The 22,638-nt window shown below is 40.5% G+C and overlaps 1 protein-coding gene across 3 annotated transcripts in view; it reads left to right on the top strand.

The window, feature by feature from the left end:
* The first annotated feature begins 856 nt into the window (after positions 1-856).
* map3k20a (mitogen-activated protein kinase kinase kinase 20a) overlaps positions 857-22,638 on the top strand; it is a 54,084-nt gene continuing 32,302 nt past the window's right edge. For 2 of the 3 annotated variants that reach the window (XM_061234384.1, XM_061234387.1), the window contains exons 1-10: positions 857-945; positions 4,575-4,764; positions 5,915-6,002; positions 13,905-14,006; positions 14,450-14,515; positions 14,690-14,718; positions 14,867-15,004; positions 16,200-16,286; positions 18,665-18,739; positions 19,494-19,600. In XM_061234384.1, coding sequence (XP_061090368.1) covers positions 4,606-4,764; positions 5,915-6,002; positions 13,905-14,006; positions 14,450-14,515; positions 14,690-14,718; positions 14,867-15,004; positions 16,200-16,286; positions 18,665-18,739; positions 19,494-19,600 — 851 coding nt within the window. In that variant the 5' untranslated portion in view covers positions 857-945; positions 4,575-4,605. Of the gene's footprint in view, positions 946-3,895; positions 4,126-4,574; positions 4,765-5,914; positions 6,003-13,904; positions 14,007-14,449; positions 14,516-14,689; positions 14,719-14,866; positions 15,005-16,199; positions 16,287-18,664; positions 18,740-19,493; positions 19,601-22,638 lie in introns of those variants that run through there. The other variant, XM_061234386.1, reaches the window with a different exon arrangement.

The following is a 22,638-nucleotide window of genomic DNA, read 5'->3' as shown; positions in this document are numbered from 1 at the left end:
GATGCAATTTGGTGTTTATTCACAGCTGAGCTGTGAACATGGGTATCTGCAGAAGTTCACCTCGATTGGCCTCATGGGGGAGCTACAACATGAAAGTTCCCTTAAAAAGTGTACATGTAAAATTCATCTATGGCACAACGCAGATATTGGACATTAAGTAAATTACCTTGGCTACCTGTATCAAGCTGTAAAAAATTAAAATCATCCATTATTTTGTGTCCCTTGAACATCGTAGAATTTATATTAGCATGATGCTGAATCTAAATTGGCCCAGTGAATTGGTTTACAAAAAATAGTTTAAAGTACAGACTTCTGCAATTGGTTTGTGTTTTGATATCATAGATATACATGTGATTCAATTACAAAATATATAGGCTAATTGGTATGTATGTTTTCGTAGACCAAGGCCTGAAGTGAAAGTAGCACAGATGGGAATTGTTTCATGCCAGTTTCATGGACACAGATTAATCTTAGTCCTTGAATAAATTGAGTTTGATATTGAATTAGGCTTAATCTGTCTGTATCAAACTGGCCCTTAATGTTTTATGTGTTATGTTCACATGAACAAGGTTGATATGTATATATTTTTTTTTAAACATAAATATTTCTATCAACATTTAATTAGGAGCAGAGGTCTACGGGACGTAACCTAATTGAACCGGAAAATTAAACACCGGGGGAAATAATGTCGCCTTTTCGAGTTACTGCCTCGATATTTCCAATTGGAGTCTGGACTGAACAGCAACAAAAACATGATTATATCTGTCCGATGGGTGGAGCTGTTGTCATTTCATTTTGTGTGGAAATCTGGACAGTCCTGTTAAGGAAGAAGTTCACCAACTCAGAAATCGCAGGGAAGAAAAGGAAGCGTCACGAGTACAAGATTTCATAAGAGGGCGAATCAATTTGGGACGTGACGTGATATCCGCGGAAGAGGAATAAAGGGTAGGCCTCCGTGTGTTCACAGTTCTTGATTTCTTAGATGTCATTGACAGAGACTGTTTTAAAGAATGAAATTGAATGTTAAATTTGAATTATACAGCTGATTTCCTGCTGGAGCAACATTGGTGACATTGCGGGGTTAACAGTCATTTAACTCGTCAATTTTATGAGTTTGATTACATGTTAATGCATTCCCTTCTTATCGTAGTTTTATTTTCAAGTCATACCTTATTTGTCCGCTTAGTCTGACTAACATTGCATAGCGAAAACTTTTCTACATTCAGGTTTGCACAACATGTGAGGACAGCGTTGGCGCTTGTCATTTCACTGGTGAAGACACAAGTCCCATAAGGCGCAGCTTGGTCGTAAACGGCCAAGACGCTTGTTAGTGACCGTAGAAAGCTTCGTTCTCGTGAAATTTGGATATATATTACAAGCTGATTTATTCTACAATCACTGTGAAATGACAGTGTATCCATAACCCCTAATATGTCGACTACTTATTAGGTTATTGCTTTTCTCTTGAAGTGCGTGACAGTCTCGTCAAGTGTCCCCATGAGAGCTGAATGTTTAAAACGCACTGGCTAATATGGAACTGTGCACTGTCAGTTAGTTATCTGTTGGCTTGCAGCATAATAATTTGCTTGATAGAACCCCCTGACCGATGAGTAAAGTATCGTATAAACAACTACAAAAAACATTTAGAAAACAGATCCAAAGAAATGCCAGTTAGGCTACTTGGGGCATTAGCAGGGCGTTGCTGTGAATGTGCATGTGTGCTCTATCTACCGACCCCGTATAAATAAAGCTTAAATAGATATACAATAATGTCTTGTGCGAAATGGTTACTACCACGCGTTTTTAAATCAACGGCACTCAAGATTGTGTTTTATGTGGCGTTCCTTCAATAAAACAAATAATCAGGCCATGCTACTTGTATTTGTTAAGCAAATCTTTCACTTTCATCTCGTACAGGACTGTGCCTACTGTAGGTACCATTCAGCAAGGCTACAATGATTGTTTTCCGAAGTAGCTATTATGAACTAATATAGGCTAAAGTAGGCTTATAGCAAATGCCCTTCCAACGACATTTAGTTTCATTATTTCTTTCACGAGAGTGACGAGACGAGTGGGAATACAGAGGATGTATTTTTCGAGCATTGGGACGCACCCTTCATTCAGGATCACTGAAAGTGCTCGTCCGGATGTCGTCTAGGCCAATGTCTATAGGCTACTCATGGGTGATGACCTGTGGGTTTATTGACTGGCTGACTGATTTTGGTGAATGACAGCGGGTGCGTCCCAATACTCGAAAATTGTATGCCATGATCCTTCACTCGCCGAGCCGATGTAGCCAACTGAAGGCAAGATTGTCTGTGCTTTGGCCATTAGGCCTACTACGATTGAGCGGCGATTCCGATTTTTTGATCAAAGAAAACGTCATTCGTTCTTTTTCACAGACTGTGCAAAGAAAAATAAAATATTATTTTCTAGAAGCCCTTTAGTTTGGAACAAAAATTAAAATATTTCAATAGATTTTTTTCTGTGCCTGTGCAAAATATCTGTTTTGTTCGATACATTTTTACAAAAGATCTTATAGCAGCGGTAAGCGACGTAAACGCTACCTACAGTAATAGCCCTACCTCGGAGCGCCGACATCCACCCAGATACCGCTTTTCTCAGGCTATGTGCATTAAGGAGGATGCATTTCACTGGGACGCACCCTGTGAAGGCGAGCTACTCGAGACTGGACAGCCTGCCTTCGTTCATTTGGGTTCAGGGGAAGTCCGGCGACCTTGAAGTTGGTGATATTTATTTGTGACCGTGTATGGTTATTGGCAAGAAAAATGTCGTAAAAGCATTAGACATAAAGAACACTGTGTATTCTTTTTGTGTCTATTATTTCTATTATTTGCTTCTTCAGATGGATCAAATTAGACCTGCTATTTAAGTGGTGTCCGTGGCTTAAGTAGGCTAATACTGTTTACTTTAGCACGGGGATACAACAGCACTGGATCTCTCCTCCATCGCGGTAACCCTGGCATTTCGAGTGGCTGTGGAGCTTGTTTCAGCATTTCGTGTGCTGAACAGGGCGGTAGGGGGCTAAATATAGCATGAATAGCAATCAATCACCCGAGAGCACTGGCTCCCCTCTGTGACAATGGAGGCATTTCCTGATGGTCTAGGTAGAAGTCTCAATTCAGATCCAGGTAACAGCCTCTTAAAAACCATAATTGCCCAGCCTTATGTATGAATTTCGTGATGCAATAAACAAGAAACAGTTTCTTGAAACATAGGGGTTATAGTGTATTTGGATGTTATGTGGGCTACAAATAACAATCGTCACCGTGATGTTGTTCGCCTTGCTGCCAGTCTAGTTTCCGCGTCCTTGTGTTTGTTGCCTACCTGAGGTTCACAACTAATGACTCGCCTAATGATCAGGCCTCGAATTTCAAAAGCTTGGCAAATCAGAGCTGATGATCTTGTTTATGGGAACGTGTGTCATAATTTGGAATACAGATGGTCCAATGCGATAGCATGCCTCACATATCTGAATTGGCAACAGGTGGTTCAATGTGTCGGTGGAACTGTATCACACACCTGGATTCAGGTGTTTGATTATATAAGATGTTGAGTAGCCTACATCAGGATGCAGGGCATGAGTATGTAAGATGTTATTGGTGGTTCAGCGTGTAAGATGTGCATGTATTAATCAACAGAAAAGTGTGTAAATGTCACATCTAGCCTGCGATGTGTGAGTGCATTATAGTATGTATGTGTGTGCATGTGTGGCATGCATGTGACTGAGAGTACAAATTCTCCTTGTATGCTTTACTTAGGCTACAGGCATGTGGTGCATCTCATATACCTAGACTGATCCACAAAGTGGCTGAATTCTTGGTGGCTTCAGCCATGTATATTTTGTGCAAAGTGATCACAGCATAGGGAGAATTCATAGCTAGCATGCCAGAAGCCTGACAGTGGATACTCGTCCTCTCTGGCACGCTGGCCATGGTGACTCACTGCTGCTGGTCTGGGGCAGGCGGATGGAACATACCGTAAATCACTGTCTCAGGTCGGCCATATCACAGTTTGTTCCTCCAGGATAGCCAGTGAAATCAGGGGGACTCGTTGCAAGGGTTGGTCCTAAACCCAGTGTGTCAGGGTGAGCCATTTGGAGAGGTATTGAAAAGATTTGGACTTTATATTGCGCTCTTGTCTTATTTTATTTAACTTGACTATTGCTGTCTCTTATCTTATTAGCCTAGTTATTGTAAATATGTTTGTACATATAACAGGGAATCATTTAAATGGATGTATCCTTGTTTTTTGTACTGGATATATCATTCACTCTTCATTTATTTAAAATGCTCATAAATGAGGTAAAGTCTCACTCTCAAACCTTAAGCTTTTCTGAATTATCATGTGGACAAGGTGTGAAGAATGGTGTCTTGGTGTAGCACACTTGTGAATTCCCACTGCGTTCTGTTTTTTTCTAATGTAACTTTATTATCTTCTCTTATTTCTTATTAAATTTTTATAGGTGACTGGCTCTTTTTATCGATAGCTGATAAATAAAGATAATTATTTTTAAAACTCTGCTTTATCTCTCTCTGTCTCTGGTTTTGCAGAACCTGAGCTGTTATTGAGTGTCACTATGCAATGTCGTCTCTCGGTACGTCCTTCGTGCAAATCAAGTTCGATGACATTCACTTCTACGAGAACTGCGGTGGAGGCAGCTTTGGAAGCGTCTACCGAGCCAAGTGGATCTCGCAGGACAAAGAAGTGGCAGTGAAAAAGCTGCTGAAGATCGAAAATGAGGTAGGAGTCATAATTGCTCACTCCTTTTCATATACTTTCTTTTTTTTATAATTGTCTGTATAACACTTTTAATTGCTCTCCCATTTAGTGGGTTGTAGTGACTTTTGTTCCTGTCAGTCGCTCGCATAGTCATTATACCCCCTCCTCTCACTGGAGGCTGCGCCTGTCTTTGAGCACTTCCTTTTCATATCGAGATATTCTCCTATGGGGAACATATCCTTTAGAGCAGAATTATTGGCAAATGAGATCATATTAGACCCAATTAAAGCACACATTCTGAGCCTGGAGATAATTGTGAGATGATACCTTTATTGTTTTAGGGGTAAAAAACTGATCTGAAACATCAATTCAAATGACTTCTTTGCCTTTGTTTCCATTATGTAGCTTTCCCCATGCACTTGTCACAGTTCATCTGTTTCCCTGACTGCACAGGTGATGCAGCAAAATCATTCATCATATATTATTATTTCCACAATTCCAGAGGGAAAGGGAAAGGGAAAGGGAAAGTTCAGGGAGTGCAATTAGAAAGTTGCTTCTTCACACAGGGGTCATGTGAAGTTAAGGATTTCTTATTCATACATATTAATTCATGAATTAGCTGTTTTCTTTCATGGGATGTTTTAGACAATATTATCAAATTGATTTTTAGCTGCTACATATTGTTTTCATATGCAGCAGCTAAAAATATTATTTTGCTGTGGGAACTTAGGTTCATTAATAATCATCCAGGGCGATTCAATGAGTTCTAATCAGTTGAAGTATTTGGTTGGACAAGTCAAGTATGTGTAAATAAATGCTGATTTGCTATGTGCTTTTCCTTCTAGCTAAATACTTTCTTTAGGCCTTGTTTTCAGTAATTTGTAACTTTCTCCTGTAAGCAACTTCTAGCTCAAAGTGTGCTTGTGAAATGACCACTTTTGCCAGAGAATAGCTCTCTAAGTACACTTGAACCATTTATTCTGTCACTAGTGATTGGAGGCTGCTTTGTGCGTTGATCTAAATTTAATCAGTACAAGCACATGTTGTTTTAAACCCAGGAAGAAGCTTAAGACAAGAAGCATTGGCCACTACATTTAGTGTCAGTAGTCCATCTACTGCAAGCATGTCTCTGACATATGGCCACACTGGCCTCTGTGTTCTCCCAAACCAGGCTGAAATCCTGAGTGTTCTGAGCCACAGAAACATTATTCAGTTCTTTGGAGTGATCTTGGAGGCACCCAACTATGGCATAGTGACAGGTAAGGCCCCCACCCATCCTTTCCTGTGTGAAAAACTCAGACCAGCCAACTGTCTCCTCTGTGTCTTCCCACCTTTTTGTTGACCTTAAATTGTGATAAAATCTCAATTTCTCCCTCTTTGCAGTTTACAGTTTTGCAATTAATGCAGTATTGGAGGGCTCTCTCTTTGGCCAGGTGCAGGAAGCCCTAATGATGGAAGGAATCTGTAATTCTGTGGTTTATTGGAGATGGTGGATGGTAGCTAATGCTGCCTTTGCGTCTGGTGCACCATCATGAAACTAGGTGACATTTCAGGGCAGCACAGTGGGGGACACTGCACAGCAGTCACACCATTCCATTTGCAGTGGTGATTGCACTCTTGACAAGGAAAGCTATGTATCCTCCCACAATGTTTGCCAAAGGCAGATTATTTATGATGGCCACAATCATTTCATTGTGCTTCTGTCAGAATGGCTTGTTGCATAAAAATATGGTACATGCCTCTGGATTGTTTTGCAAGGCCGCTGACTGATTCCCACCACAGTATGATAGAATTTGCCTCAGATATACAGAAATTGAAAAACGGCTGAACTGTAAAAAATATCCATAAATATTATGGTAAAAGTCTGTAAAATAGCAAAGGTATTAAACCGCAAACAGCTGGAATGTTTTTTACACCAATTATGTCATAATAAACCATTCACAACGCAGCAAAAGTGCATGAAAGACAAGTTATATGTGGTTTAGTTCTGTAGCATTGAGATGATGCACTCTCTTACATTGCATGATACAGACTGTCGGCCATGTGGGAGTATCTCATACAGTAGAGACTGGTTAGATATGGGATAGGGATTTGTGGAGAAGAATAAGTAGCATAAACCAATATGTAACTTGAAATAGCCTGCAAACACAGATTGGACTGTCTGCGATATATGTTCTATAAGATGTTGTCGGTTATATAAAATATGCAACCACCACGTTAGGAAATGTATTACCGATAACCCATACACTTTTTGCATGTAGAAATTGTCTCTTTCAGTAGGGAAGTAGAGTGGCTTCAGAAAGTATTCACACCCCTTCAGTTTTTGCACACTTAATTTAAATGGATAAAATTGCCATTTGTTTGTTCAACTTCATGCTATATCCACTGTTAGATTAGCAATCCGCAATGGGGCAAATACAGTTGGCTTTAAAGGGAATGGAAGATGATATTCTGATTCATCACTTTACATCCAAGTCACGTCTAATAATTAATTAAGCCACTAAGTCCAGCCCTTTTGAACCTTGCACCTTACTTTGTACTTGAACTATCCACCATGAAACTAGCATAATGTGTCTGGCCACACCCTAAATTGACTTGTATGGTGCATTTTAGACTATGCACTAAGACTATGAAGATTGAGCCAATCAACTGATGCAGTAGAGTTGAATAATAGTTGAGTTTAAGTGTGTAGAAGCAGAGGTTTAATATTGTCTTGACCCCAGGAATTGAGAAAAGCAAGGAAAGCTGCAAGCAAAACTGTTTACTGACTGATCCCTGCTTTTGGGGAAAATGACATATAGTACTGTGAGAGAAAAGTATTCTTGCTGTTTGTCAACATGAGGACCATAGTTGTGTCAATGAAAGCCAAAGCAGCCATTATGAAACTGATAAACAAGAATAAAACAGTTAGAGATATCAGCCAAACCTTAGGCTAAGCAAAATCAACTGTTTGGAACATAATTAAGAAAAAAGAGAGCACTGGTGGGCTTACTAATCCTTGGCAGGCCAAGGAAGACATCCTGAACTGACGACAGAAGAATTCTCTCCATAATAAAGAAAAAATCCCCGAACACATTTCCAACAGATCAGAAACCCTCTTCAGGTGTGGATTTGTCAATGACCACTGTCAGCAGAAGACATATACAGAAATACAGACACTACAATGCAAGATGCAAATCTCTGGTTAGCTGCAAAAACAGGATGGCCAGGTTACAGTTTGCCAAGAAGTACTTAAGTGGAAAAAGCTCTTGTGACGAAGATTAACTCATATCAGTGATAGAAGCGCAGTGTGCCCTTTATTAAAATTTGACAATGAGCACCTTTACCACAAGATTTTATTACAAATCTCAAATTGTGGAGTACAGAGGCAAATAAATAAATGATAGGTCTTCGTCCTGAACATTATGGAGGGCACTGTATGTGACATAGCGTAATGGTCTAGATGACAAGATGAGTGCATTCATATGATCTCCTCAAGATTTCAGTTAATCCCCTGTTAAACTGCTGTAATATTGCAGTGTTCCTTTTGACACCCACAATAGATTTAACCAGTTGTCAGGGAGATGCCATCTGCCATACTATTTATCAAAGCACAATCTAATTAGTCTGACCCTGACATTTCCACATTCATCAGTAGTGTTATAAATTTCCCCTGTTCACTCATTTATCATAAGCCAGAAATCCTGCCTGCCAACAAACGCTATTCATTGGTTGATCCCGTTTTTCTTCCCCTCTATGGGTCCGCCCTCCACCCCAGTAACTGTTAATGATTACCACCAACTGATAGCCAGATGCATACACTACTAACAAATTGTGATTTTGTAATAACCGGTAATGCTCTATGCCATTGTTTTAGTGGAAAAAAAAATGTTTGCATAAGGTTATTCAAATGGTTATTGTTACCCTTTTAAAAAGCCTTGCTGCAGTTTTGTTAATCAGAGCCGAAGTGTAGGGTAGCGAAGATTCCTAAGGCGTGTGTGGCTCATAATGATACCCAGAGAATGTGATCTGATTTCTTAACTTTCCATTTGAACGGTAAAAAAAACATTGCATCACGTAAGGAAGTGGCTGTACTTCTGCTCATTGTTAAGAAACCATTGTGAAGCAGGAATGTTACATAAAACATAGGTTATGGTTTTCTCATGGCAAGTAAAAGGAAAAAGCTGAAAATAGTGTATTTTAGGCTAAGGTACATGACTGGGACCCAGAAAGTAGCCACAATAAGATCTGCACAGCTGTTGGGCCCTTGAACAAGGCCCTTAATCCCACATTGCTCTTGTACCCCACATTGCACTTTTATCTAAAGTGTATATAACAATAAAAGCATCAGCTAATAACTAATCTAATGTACACTTACAACAAATGGTCCGTCAAATATTAGTACCATTAAAGCAGACTTGCTAGGTAATATACAGGTGCATATAGGGCATCCTGTAGCTTAGTGGTTAAGGTACATGACTGGGAGCCGCAAGTTTGGTGGTTTGATCCCTGGTGTAGCAACAATAAGATCTGCACAGCCATTAGGCCCTTGAGCAAAGCCCTTAACCCTGCATTGCTACAGGGGAGGATTGTCTCCAGCTTAGTCTATCAACTGTACGTCGCTCTGGATAAGAGCGTCTGCCAAATGCCATTAATGTAATGTAATGCATCTCAAAAAATTAGAATATCGTGGCAAAATCATTTTTTCCGTAATTGAATTCAAAAAGTGAAACTTTTATATGTTCTAGATTCCACATAAATTACACATGAAGTGAAATATTTAAAGCCTTTTTTTGTTTTAATCTTGATGATTATGGCTTACAGCTCATGAAAATAAAAAATCCAGTATTTCAAAATATTAGAATATTATATAAGACCAATCAAAAAAAAGATTTATAATACAGAAATGTTGAGATTCAGAAAAGCATGTTCATTTATGCACTCAATACTTGGTTGGGGCTCCTTTTGCACAAATTACTGCATCAGTGTGGTGTGGCATGGAGGAAATCAACCTGTGGCACAGCTGAGGTGGTATGGAAGCCCAGCTTGCTTTGATAGCGGCCTTCAGCTCGTCTGTATTATTGGGTCTGGTGTCTCTCATCTTCCTCTTGGCAATACTTCATAGATTCTCTATGGGGTTCAGGTGAGGCGAGTTGGCTGGCCAATCAAGCACAATAATACCATGGTCAACAAACCAGTTACTAGTAGTTTTGGCACCTTGGGCAGGTGCAAAGTCCTGCTGGAAAAGGAAATCAGCATCTCCATGAAGCTTGTCAGCAGATAGAAGCAAGAAGTGTTCTAAAATCTCCTGGTAGACAGCTGCGTTGACTCTGGCCTTGGTAAAACACAGTGGACCAACACCAGCAGATGACACGGCACCCCAAATCATCACTGACTGTGGAAACACTGGACTTCAAGAAACTTGGATTCTGTGCCTCTCTTCCTCCAGACTCTAGGACCTTGATTTCTGAATTAAATGCAAGATTTACTTTCATCTGAAAAGAGGACTTCGGACCACTGAGCAATGGTCCAGTTCTTTTTCTCCTGAGCTCAGGTAAGACGCTTCTGACATTGTCTCTGGTTCAGGTGTGGCTTGACACTAGGAATGCGACACTTGTAGCCCATTTCCTGGACACGTCTATGCGTGGTGGCTCTTGATGCACTGACTCCAGCCTCAGTCCACTCCTTGTGAAGCTCCCCTAGTTCTAGAATCGGCTTTGCTTGACAATCCTCTCAAGGCTGCGGTCATCCCTGTTGCTTGTGCACCTTTTCCTACCACACTTTTCCCTTCCAGTCTACTTTCCATGAATAGACTTTGATACAGCACTCTGCGAACATTCAGCCCTTTCAGCAATGACCTTCTGTGGCTTACTCTCCTTGTGGAGGGAGTCAATGAGTGTATTCTGGACAGCTGTGAAGTCAGTAGTCTTCCCCATGATTGCCCAACCAAGTAGTGCATAAATGAACATACTTTTCAGAAGGTCGACATTTCTGTATTATAAATCCTTTTTTTGATTGGTCTTATGTAATATTCTAATATTTTGTGAAACTAGATTTTTGAGCTGTAAACCGCAATCATCAAGATTAAAACAAAAGAAAGGCCTGAAATAAATAATGGAAAAATATGAACTTTTCCACGATATTCACATTTTTTGAGATGCACCTGTAGAATTACAGTAATGTAATAATAAAAAAGAAATGGTACTGTTAGAAATTGTGTTGGGGTGAATTCTACCCTCTAGACCTTGGGTAGGCAACCCTGGTCCTGCAGTGCCAGAGATGTTCCTGTTTTTTGTTCCAAAACTGAGACAAAAAAATTGGACTGACTATTAATGACCATCGACTGGTGGGACTCAAGCTCTTAATAATCCATCAAACTCTTGAAAACAAACTTTAAACAAAAGGCAGAAACATCACTGGCATTCCAGGACCAGGGTTGCCTACCACTGTTCTAGAAGACGCAGAAAACCAGGGTCCCAGTGCAGCAATTGTAACACCATTGTTTGGAGAGGCCTTTAATCTGAAGCGCTGACTCACTTTATATAAATATACCAAGGTTGCAAACAGTAGGTCTTTCCCTGGATGAATTGCAGATAAAGCTACCTCCAGGCAATTTAACAATGCCTTAAATTTAATCAACTAAATAGATACATTTCCTCTTGTAAGATGTGTGTACGAATGCAAAATGGTTTCCATACATGGGGATGAGTGTGTACTATAGAAGCCCATGGAGTTATGGACAAACCAATCAACTGAATGGGTATGAAAGATGAAGTAAAGTATACAGTTTTCAATACCAAGCACCTTACTATCACAAATACAAAAAGGTGAGCATAATACTAGCAGCAGAAACTACTAAACAATATTGTGTTGGAAAACAAAGGACCAAAATACAGTACATATGAAAATATAGGGTCACTAAAAAGGCAACATATTGCTTGTAGACCCAGTATCTAGGGAAATAATTGTTTTAATTAGGTATTGATTAAAGCTGGTTTGATTTTAACCCATTACGTATTTCCCCTTTTTCTTGACACAAGTTTGAAACTGACATACCCAAAACAAAAAACTATTCTTGAACCCTTGACCCTTTGTCTCCTCTGAAAGGTAACCCTTTGGGGTTTGTTATCCAATAGTCATAATCACTCCTAATATTACTAAAACAAAGGTACAGCAGCTCAAATGGTGAAAGTGGAAGCTTTTTTCTCACTGAAAAGATTCTTCTTTTTTTTTGACTATACAGACTATTGTGTCAGAACTGGGACAGAGGCAGTAGACTCAGGCATAAAGTGAAAACGGCAGGCTTTATAAAAGAATAAAAGAACCAAGGGCAGGTGGTGATTGTAATCCAGGTGAACAGGGTAAATGGGGAGAAACAAGTCTGTAATAGGAAAGGCAGGCAAAGTCCAAAACCAGGAGGGCAGTCCACACAAAGAAATGGTACAGAGATGCAATCCGAGAGACAGAATCCAAAATAGCCAGGCAGGGTCATGAACAGAAATCCAAAAACAGAACAGAATATGAACAGATGGACAGAAAACAGGAGATCTGACAAACTAGCAATGGAAACTGAAAAAGACATGTTTAAATATGCTTACAGATGAACTAAACGATGAACAGGTGACTAGAGACAACTAGCACCAGCTGTGACAAGACAGGAAGGAAATACAAATAAGGAGTGGGAGAGGGAGACACTTAATGGAGAGAGAGGGAAAACAAGGAGTGCAAGCACAGAGAAAGGAAGAAACCATTGGAAAAAAGGGACACAGATGTGACACTATTGTAACTGTGGCTGGTGCACAAAGAAACACAATGGAGCCAAGTCATAGCACTGGACAAATTTCCAAAATGCAGAGAGGGTGAGGTCGCCCTACACATGTATTACCACCAATGTTACGAAATAAGGAACTTTTCTCACTAAAGCAATGGCATCTTAAAGTGGGTTCCCCAGATAGAACTGTGAGTTGTAATGCTTTCAAACTGTATATCCTGTTACCATAGTGATTTTCAGAGGTCAGTGTTAACATGGACAGTGATGAAGTATAGGTTAAATGGAGAAAATACAATAGTAAAGTAGAGGGAGAGGGATTGAGGAACAAAATAACTGATAACTAACAACTAACTAATTTAAAAGATCAACAGGGTTCTCAAAAAGTGTCGAAAGGCTTTTGGCTCAGACGCAAAGTGCCAGATTACTGTTTCATTGTTTCACATATTTTTATATATGAATAGGTATAATACAAAATTTAAATGTGGCATATTCACTTGTTTTTAATACTAGAAACCTGTGTGTCTCTGTCAGTGCAATGTCTCGCTACGGACCTTCCTGGCAGTGGACCTGTAAACCCAGGATGCTTTCTAAGAGGAGGTTGTATATCATTGTAATGTAGGGATTCCCAACCCTGTTCTTGGAGATCTACCATCATCTAGGCTTTTGCTTCAACCCTGACAAAGCTCACCATATTCAACAGCTAGAGATCTCATTGATCTGCTAATTCAAAGAATCAGGTGTGGCAAATAAAACAATAAAGTAAAATGACTGAACTGTATGGGGTGTTTTGTTGCAACAGGAATCCATCAGTTCGCAATATTCTTAGTCTTGCAGGGGCAGTGTGCAAAACTGCTGTGCAGCTGCCAGTGTTTGCCCCGGGGGTAATTAGCCATGCTGATTGAATGGGGTTGACTGGATATGATCGTTGCTCAGGCGTTAACCTCAAGCTGCAATCAACAGCATTGTCCATTGAAAAGTTCACAGAACTCACACAACAAAATCAGTGCATTATATAGATTAATCATGTGGAAAATATGGTAACTGTAAACCCTTCTTTGTAGGAGATAGTGTTGTCATTTTAGAGCTGACGCTAAGATCGGTCTGCTTCAAACAGTGTGATAGACTCTCTCACAGTGCTAAGCGGTGTCCAGGTTTCTTCAATGATTGTGACAAAATGAATGTGCTCACTCCTGTTTGACAGGCCAATGACGGGTCACTCCCTCAAAAAGATCATCATTTACAATACAAACTTTTTTCTGGAGAAGGGCAGTGAATGTTTGTACAGTGCTTAGGGAAATTGGTAGGAGCAGGGTATTTGCAGAACATACAGAGCCTCTCTGACTGCAGGGGGCTGCCCTCAAGTGCATCCACCATCCCTCATGTGTGTGTGTTTGTCCATGCTGTGTTCCAGAGTATGCCAGCGGAGGATCCCTCTACGAATACCTGTCCAGCGAGGAGAGTGAGGAGATGGACATGGGGCAGGTCATGACCTGGGCCATGGAGATTGCCAAAGGTAAGGCTGCATGTTTATCAAAATCAATATGTGATGGCTGAAGAGATTGCCTGATTTCATTGGTGAGGAAAAGTGAGGGTTTTATTCCATTATATTAAAATATCCTCACTATTTGTCTGTCAGATAATTAATCTTATAAAGCTATGTCCTGCCCAAAACCTTGTTATTTGCCCAGTGTTCAATCATGTGTTTAATTAGCATGATACTGCAAGAACGCACTGTCATATCTCAAGCATGTCTTCCAGGCATGACTCATTTTCTTATCATTTTATCATTGAATGCTTACCCTCCTTCCAAAAAAACATGCTCTTGACACAAACCCAGTGGATCATTGACATTTGGAGTGAATTCTAGTGCCTCTTTTGAAGGGAACTGGAGGCATAAGGATGGTATAGTGTGGCTATTGTGAGTGTTCTTATTGGGATTGGGATCTTTCCCCTCAGGAATGCACTATTTACACTGCGAGGCCCCAGTGAGGGTAATCCACAGAGATCTGAAATCCCGCAATGGTAAGAAGCCAAAATGGCCCCCGAAGCTGCTTTGGAATGTTAAAATTCATCAATGGATTGCTCTTTGTAAGGTTTTATCTGTTCAGTCTGGCCATTATGTCTGTAAAAAGTAAACAATATGAGAATGAATCTTGTTCCTTATGACTGACTTTTAAACTATCTGTTCAATCATAGTGGTGGTCACCGCTGACAAAGTACTGAAGGTAATGTATGGGCCTATTTTCTAGAATGTCTTGCACATAGCTTTTCAGATTGTGGGTTTGTTTATTTGTTTGTTTGCATTCAGTGTGCCCTGGTTTGCTAATCACACAGGACATCTTCTAACCCAAATTCCCCTCATGCCCAATCCAGATCTGTGACTTCGGGGCCTCCCGGTTCCACTCCCACACCACACACATGTCCTTGGTGGGAACCTTTCCATGGATGGCCCCTGAGGTGATCCAGAGCCTGCCCGTTTCAGAGACTTGCGACACGTACTCCTATGGCGTGGTGAGTGACCCCTCAGAGTGCTGCAGTTTAGTTAACCAAGGAAAAAAGGAGCAATGTATTGCGAAAGTGTGGAGAAAGTGTTTGTTACTATACACAGCAAAGCTAAGAATTTACTGCCAGTGTATCATGATCAGTGACAGTCAGTTTCTCGCCTATCACACGGACTCTTTTCCATTTTTAATGCTTAACTTGAAGCATTAGTAATGCCAATGCTTTTTTTAAACTGAGTGTTCTGTCTTATTAATAGATAAAATGATATTAATAGCAGGCTGTGTTGAGAGCTGAGATGAAGCCTTCTCAGATTCCAGTATGCATGTGGGTGCATGTAAGTGTGTGCGGTAGTGGTGTGTGTGTGTGTGTGTGTATGTTTGTGGCGCTGTGAGCCTGCTCGCATTCCTCAGTCTGAGGGAGGATCGGCCGTGTGCAGGGTGACAGAATGAAATGGGCACGGCCTGTGTCACCTGGCCATACAGGGCCTTGGCTTCTGAGTGACAAGGCATTGGTGGACAAACAGCACAGGGAGTGAGTTAGTGCCAAGGTGGTGACCGGGAGTGTGTTTTGTAGTGTGGTGGCTTATGAGCTGAGCTTGCATGCCAAGAGGCTGAAGGTTCAGTTCAGTAAGATTAGCCTGAATTGTGTGCAAGTTATTGCAAATAAAGCTGCTAAGGAAATGTATAATCTTGATCTTTTGTACTTGTTGCAGTTGAATCACCTTTTTGGATCTGTAGTGTAGTTTCCGTTTCCACACTACCTTTTTTCTCCCTTACTGCTTCAGCTGTTTCTCCTGACAAATTTTGCTGTTGAATTCAATGAAAAAAATATTCAGGAGAAACAATTATTTTAGTATCGACTGCATATCTGACAGCAGAACGGTGGTTTGAGGCTCATTTGATACCTTGGACTCTTGATGACTTGAAGCCATTTAGCCAACAAATGTGTTCTATACTGTCTCAGCATAATTTACAGCTGAATCTAGTCCCATTCCCATAGATCCATCCAAATGCAAAGAGTTTTAGTATCGCTTGTAGGACAACCTGAAAATAAGATATCCAGAATCTAATTATGTTGATAGGTTACAGACATCAGAAAGCCATGGCCTGCAAAGGATATGCAACAAAATACTACTTGACTACTTTCATTACTTTCTGACTATGTTCACTTTTTAAATTTTAATTAATATCCTCTGATCTACCAGGTGCTATGGGAGATGCTGACAAGCGAGGTTCCATTTAAAGGACTGGAGGGACTACAAGTGGCCTGGCTGGTGGTGGAGAAAGGCGAGGTAAGATACAATGATCTCCTTGGTACTCTTAATATCCTTACGTTTTTCCTTGGGTTCAGCAGACCATAAACACTTGCCAGCTATATTCCTCAGAAAATAAACCTGTGTTTAATACATGGAAACAATATGATGCAATCATGAATTCCATTCTGAAGTCAACCTGGGTATTTTTAGCACTGATGTCAGGCATCCTGCACAGTTCTTGCCAGGACAGGCGTGTGAAGAGCCAGTGTATGGTATCTGCAGATGGTCGAGACATTAGCACTGAGCTCTCTATGTACACTTTAATTTGCCACCTTAACAATTCTTTGGTGTCGTCCTGTCGCAGCATTTATCTAGTTTTTTAAGGTCCTTGTCTTGTTATCTGTTGTAAATGTATTATATCAGTAATTCATGTGCATGTTCACTGTTACTCTGTGTTACTCACTGTTACTCAGTTCACTGTTACTCAGTTTGAGACCTTTCCCAAAATAATATAGCCATAGAGGGGGTGGGGTGGGTATCCACAGTTCCAGCATCTTAAATAAATACTACCTTATGACAAAGCTCCCAAAGTGATCAGCCTTATATAGTTTGGAATGGTTAAAGCAGAATTCTAAACTAAAATATATTTCTCGTTTTTACTGTCCTGTTGGTTGTATTTTTTGTAAATTCAATGGATATTTCACTTTCTGGAGTGTTCAAATGTGGGGGTTTTTATTAATCACCTGATAAATAAAAGTCCTCATGAAAATGCCTTTGACTCCACAGTAGAGGGTATTTTTGTGACTTGACCCCATATTATATTGGTGAGCATCTTATCTATATTCTCAAAATATTCAATAATTATTCAGTACACTTATGAATAAAGAGCAGGCTTGCTTTTGAATAAATGGCATAAAATCTCAAGAATAGTTTTTTGCCAATGCATAGCAGTCTCAGCTTGCTGAACTGTTGTCACTAAAGCAATGGCATAAAATAGGTTATACAGATAGAACCATGCATTTTAACATGCTCCAGAGTTATTGGCACCCAAAAAATGTGCTCAAAAAATGCACGAAACATAATACAGTTATTGTTATAAGTTTAAGTTTTATTTTCAAATATGTGTAAAGGTTTGCTTTATTAATGATTCAATGGAATTATTTTTCAAATAAAACATTTGGAGGGATGTTTGAGCATTCCTCCATGCGGAACTTTTCAGAATCATTAATATCCTTGGGATACTCTCCTCTTCAGTGCAGACAACCAATTTCCTGGAAGTCTGGGGACTGAGATGGCAATTGAAGAAAATGGTTGTTGTTTTTACTTAAAAACGTTTCTGTGTGTTTTGGAATCATTGTCCTGCTGGACAATCTACCTAAGACCAAGTCTCAACTTCCTAGCAGAGGCAACCAGTATGAGATGTTTCTCCTTGTCTGCATTCCATTTTGCCGACAAACATGTTGATTCGATTTTGGTCTCATCTGACCATAGCACTCTCTTCCAGTCATAATTCCAATGAGGTTTGGCAAACTCGAGATGCTTGTTTTTGTTTATTGTGCTCATTAAGGGCTGTCTTTGTGTCACCCTTCCAAAGAGTTTGTTGGTATGGAGGTGCCATTTCTTTTAGGCTTGGTGACCCCAAGACGCAACTAATCTCTGCAATTATTAAACAGTGATCCGTGGGTTACTTACTGTATGGCCTCCCTTACCATCCATGGGGATAATATCCTCTTCCTAGCCACATTCCATATGTTTTATGCCATTTTATTATTGCCCTTACAGTGCTAAGTAGTATGTTTAACCGTTCATGTATTTGTTTTGTACCCATCACCCGACAAGTGATGGTCAATTACCATCATTACCACCATTTTTATACTTTAGTGAAACAGTAAATGATGGAATAAGATAACATAGTTCCTTTAGACTGAGATTAACTAAATTAATATTATTTATTTATATTTAATTTATAATATTTGTTAGGTGTGCCAAATTTGGCACCTGTGATTTTCATCAAAAATCTGATTACTAAATGAAAAACATTGAAACATGACAGTGAATGTATTGAAATAAAAGTGTATCGTGATCCATGTTTAATTTATGCATCCTTTTTATTAAAGGTCCCAATAATTCTGGAGCCCCCCGTACATCCTGTTACCATAGTTTTAAAATGTATTTAAAATTTAGATTTAAAATTGCACCATGAAAAAAGAAATGAAAGAAATGAAAAAATGAAAGAAAAAAAAAAAACCCAACACGGGCCTAACCACATACCTGTGAAACTTAAGGGGTTTCTGAAAAAAGTAGCATTTTTTTAATGCTGACATTTTTATTGTGAACTGGTAGAGTGCTGAGCATTGCCAGTGTTCTAAGGTGACATACATGGCTGTAATGTTCTGACACTGAATGTCTTACAGAGGCTTACCATTCCCAGCAGCTGCCCAATTAGCTTTGCCGAGCTGATGAGGAAGTGCTGGATGACTGACCCCAAGGTAAGAGTCCACCCCCCTTTACATCCTGTGCATCATGGGACAGGTTCACATTGCCGGGAGCTGTAAACTATTGGGGTGGATGCACTTTGTCAAAGGTAAACTACATTTCTGGCTTGGTAATGATTAGTGCTGAATATGCGGTAAAGATTGTAAAGGGTCGCTTCATGTTTCTTCTTACCCAGAGTAGTAGATTTCCCTCCAGATAGTTTTGCTGAAATGTGTTGTATTTTCTAAATAATTGCTGTTGTTTACCCTGGTAAAGCGGATCATGTCTTGTCCTGTGGCTTCAAAGTGCCAAACCTTTACATTTGAAAACATTCAACAGTAACATCCGTTCCTAAATATAATCGCAGTTAAGAATGAACATCCACAGAGTTTATTTTCTGCAAGGTTCCATTGAACTTGCAGAAGTGGTAGTGACGGGACATGGTGGAATGCAAGGTTTTGTAGTTTCAATATAAAAACTTGCTTGCATAATTAAACAAGTTATATTGTAGTCTCCCCCCATCAAAAAAAACTGTCTAATAAATTGGTCACTGAGTGTAGAGTTAAAGCCTTTCCAGTGCACAAGAAGTAGCTCCTAATTCCAGTTCTTTCATGTGCAGTTTGGTGTTTAATTTGATACGTTTTGAAACCAACAATGCCATCCTTTGAATTGAAATATAAAGCAATTGCATCAAATAAATGTGCCTTTTGATTCTATTATTTGAATTAAAAGTGAACAGATACTTTGTTTTTTGTTTTTTTGTCCCAGGAAAGACCAATGTTTAAACAGATCCTGGCGACTCTGGAGTCCATGTTAAATGACAGCCAGCTTCCTGACCAGTGCAATTCCTTCCTACATAACAAGGCCGAGTGGAGGTGCTGTACCTTTCATCCATACAATTTTAACTGTGGGTCAATTATAAATGCCATTGTGAACACATTTGCATCAGCACATTTGCAAATCCTTACCGGATTTACCTGCGGAATTTTAGCAGAACTGGCTACCCTGGGGGCTTGAACCACCAACCTTCTGGGTCCTATGTACTGTAGTCACTATGCTACAGGCTGTCCCATCTGCTGTTACTTCTGTAGGGTCCTCGCACGGGCCGCCAAATAATGTAGGGATATAACTGCAAAAAGTAATCAGTCTCATAAAATGACTGTTATCAGAAATATCTAACCACTAATTTAGTATTTTAATTAATAATTAAAATAACCAATATTAATGATTAAACATACCGATAACCTGAAGGTTGGAAGTTCTTCGAAAGACTGCTTTAACTTGGCTCTCATGTCTATGTGACACCAAAACAGACACCGGGTTTAAAAAATATATTTATTAAACAAACGTACAAACACAGAACAGATAAATTAACGGGAAGTTAGTAGGGTAAGTTAGTAGGGTGTGTGTGTGCGTGTCCCTTGAACAAAGGAAAGTAAAAGCGGGTGTGTTAGTTATTGTTAGCTGTGAGAAGACTACTTGCGTAGTTTACTCTATATATGCGCAAAAGACAGCGAATCAATTCACGTACCGTAAATCCTCAAATTGTGGCCGGGGTCTTTTATTTACTTAGGCTGCACAAAGCACAGGCCTTTATTTGGGGCAGGCTTGTATTCGAGGCAGGCCTTTATTTCTTATTAGGCTTCTGTTGTAGAATTTTATTCTTAAGGATCTTAAGAAGTGCGTTTTATTGTGAGACATACATTTCGTTTGGAGCAGCATACCGATAGGCTATCAAAAGATTTTCGCTTTGGTTTGGAATTTAATTGACTTTTGGACTGTTTGATTCTATTGCTAAATGTTGGGACTGATGGGCACTGAAATCTGGGGGGTATTTGGTGGCTCACTGTTAAGCTTTGAAAGAGTGTCAGGATTTCCACCCGTCTGTTTATTGCGAGCCAAGGCAGCCGCTTTCATTCATTCATTGAACGTGCGCTGTGCTGTAAATACATGGAAACCTTATTGCATAGCCAAGTAGCCTAAAGTGAGTTAATTTTTCCACAATTTGAGGATTTACAGTACCTATATATATATAGCGAACAAAATACATTCCAATGATAAGACGGCAAATATGGAAACAAAGATTCACAGAAACAGTTAAGACTAACCTAAACACAGGCTATGGCTGAATGTTTGTAGTCTTACTGAGTCCATACGCATTGGATCCAAAAGATAGGAGCCGCGATGGTGCTGTGAATGATGTCCTGGAGAGGTGCGCAAAGCTCGGGTGTTCCCGTCTTAGCCGCGCGTTGTCGTCTGGTCCGCTCGGTTTCTGGAAGGATGTTCGCTGGTCCTATTTCCGGGTGGAAAAGTTTGTTGCTGTTGTTCGTTGGTGAGCTTTGCAGGGGTAAACTGATGTAGCGCTCCACGTACACCAGTTTCCACTCGCTATAGGCCACGAAGTTACCGCGAGGTAACTAGGTGTGTCCGTAGGCCTGGTAGTGCGCTGTGCAGCATTCAGCCTCTGTCCGAGTCTCGGAGCAGATAAGCTGAAGCGAATGGCCAAAAAGGGTGCATCGAAAATAAGTGGGAAGAAGAGAAAAAGAAGAGGGGGATCCCGAGAACATGTCTTGCTCTTATACGGGAAAGTTTATTGCTCCCGCCATTACGGGATTGGCTGAACCGAGCTAGACGTCATGCGGGGTGGACATCGCGGAATTGTCCTGTGGGATTGTGGGAAATGTGGATCCTACACTTCCAACTGCCACACATCACATCTCAAAAGAGTCCAAAAGTTGCAAGTGAAAGTTCTTAATTAGGCTCAGGCTGTAGGGGGATTTGGATCCTACAGAGCTTGTGAACCAGCTGTTACCTCCGCTTTATCTATGTGCTGCATTGCTTTCTGGCAGAACATGGTATTGCATTATGATCTTGCTTAGAAGACAAATCCCACTACAGTTCACCTGCTGGAAATGGGTGTCACCGGAGACAGTAATTACTCCCGTGTAGGCCGCTGCTGTTCGAGCCCCTTATAGGCTGATACTGCTGTGTCTGTTAGAGCCCCTTATAGGCTGTTACTGTTGTGTCTGTTAGAGCCCCATGTAGGCTGTTACTGCTGTGTCTGTTAGTGCCCCTTATAGGCTGATACTGCTGTGTCTGTTAGAGCCCCTTATAGGCTGTTACTGCTGTGTCTGTTAGAGCCCCATGTAGGCTGCTGCTGCTGCAATTTTGGCCCCTCACATGTCTCTGCTTCAGTCTGATGCTACACTAATAAGCATTATAACAGTCTGAGGGAGCTCAAAGAGCAAATGCACACACACGTGCACACACACATGCACACACATACATGCACCCGTGCACACACGCACACACTTATCCCATGTGACATATAGAATGTCCCCTCCTGTTCATCCAGCTGAGATACAGACCCAGAAGGCTCTGGTTATGGTCTATTTTAAGGCTGCCTGGAAACAGGCCAGGAGACTTCTCTGTTGTCCATGTTTCCACTGCAGCTGTCTAAAGTAAAAGGAGAAACGGAGAGAAATTTTTAGATGGAGGAGAGAGAAAGGTGTAGAAGGAGGACAGGGAGAAAGACATGTAGAAGAACATAATAAAAAATAAGATGAAGAGGTCTGAGGTGAGAGAAGAGTCAGAGAGAAAAGGTGGGGACAGAGGGACCAAAAGCGCAAGAGCTGGTAGGAAATGCAAGATGTCGAAAAAGAATCTGGGGCAACAGAACCGAATGGATAAGTGTGAAATTCCGAGAAAGTTTGCCAGGAAAGTGACAAGCAAGAAAAACAATTACGAGGGAAGTTTCAAGCACGAGTGGAAAGACTGTGCTGAGTGTGTATGGGGGTAGGCTAGTAAGGAGGGGTGGGAGGTTTGGTTTGCGTCACATTCCTGTTTATAAATAACAGCTGTGGGAGCTCACTGCAAGTGGCTCTGACTCAGCGTGAGTACCCATCATGCACCA

The sequence above is a fragment of the Conger conger genome, chromosome 3 (assembly GCF_963514075.1).
Source record: "Conger conger chromosome 3, fConCon1.1, whole genome shotgun sequence".
NCBI lineage: Eukaryota > Metazoa > Chordata > Actinopteri > Anguilliformes > Congridae > Conger > Conger conger.
The sequence above is the reverse complement of the archived record's forward strand: the minus strand, read 5'-3'. Positions and strand labels throughout refer to the sequence as shown.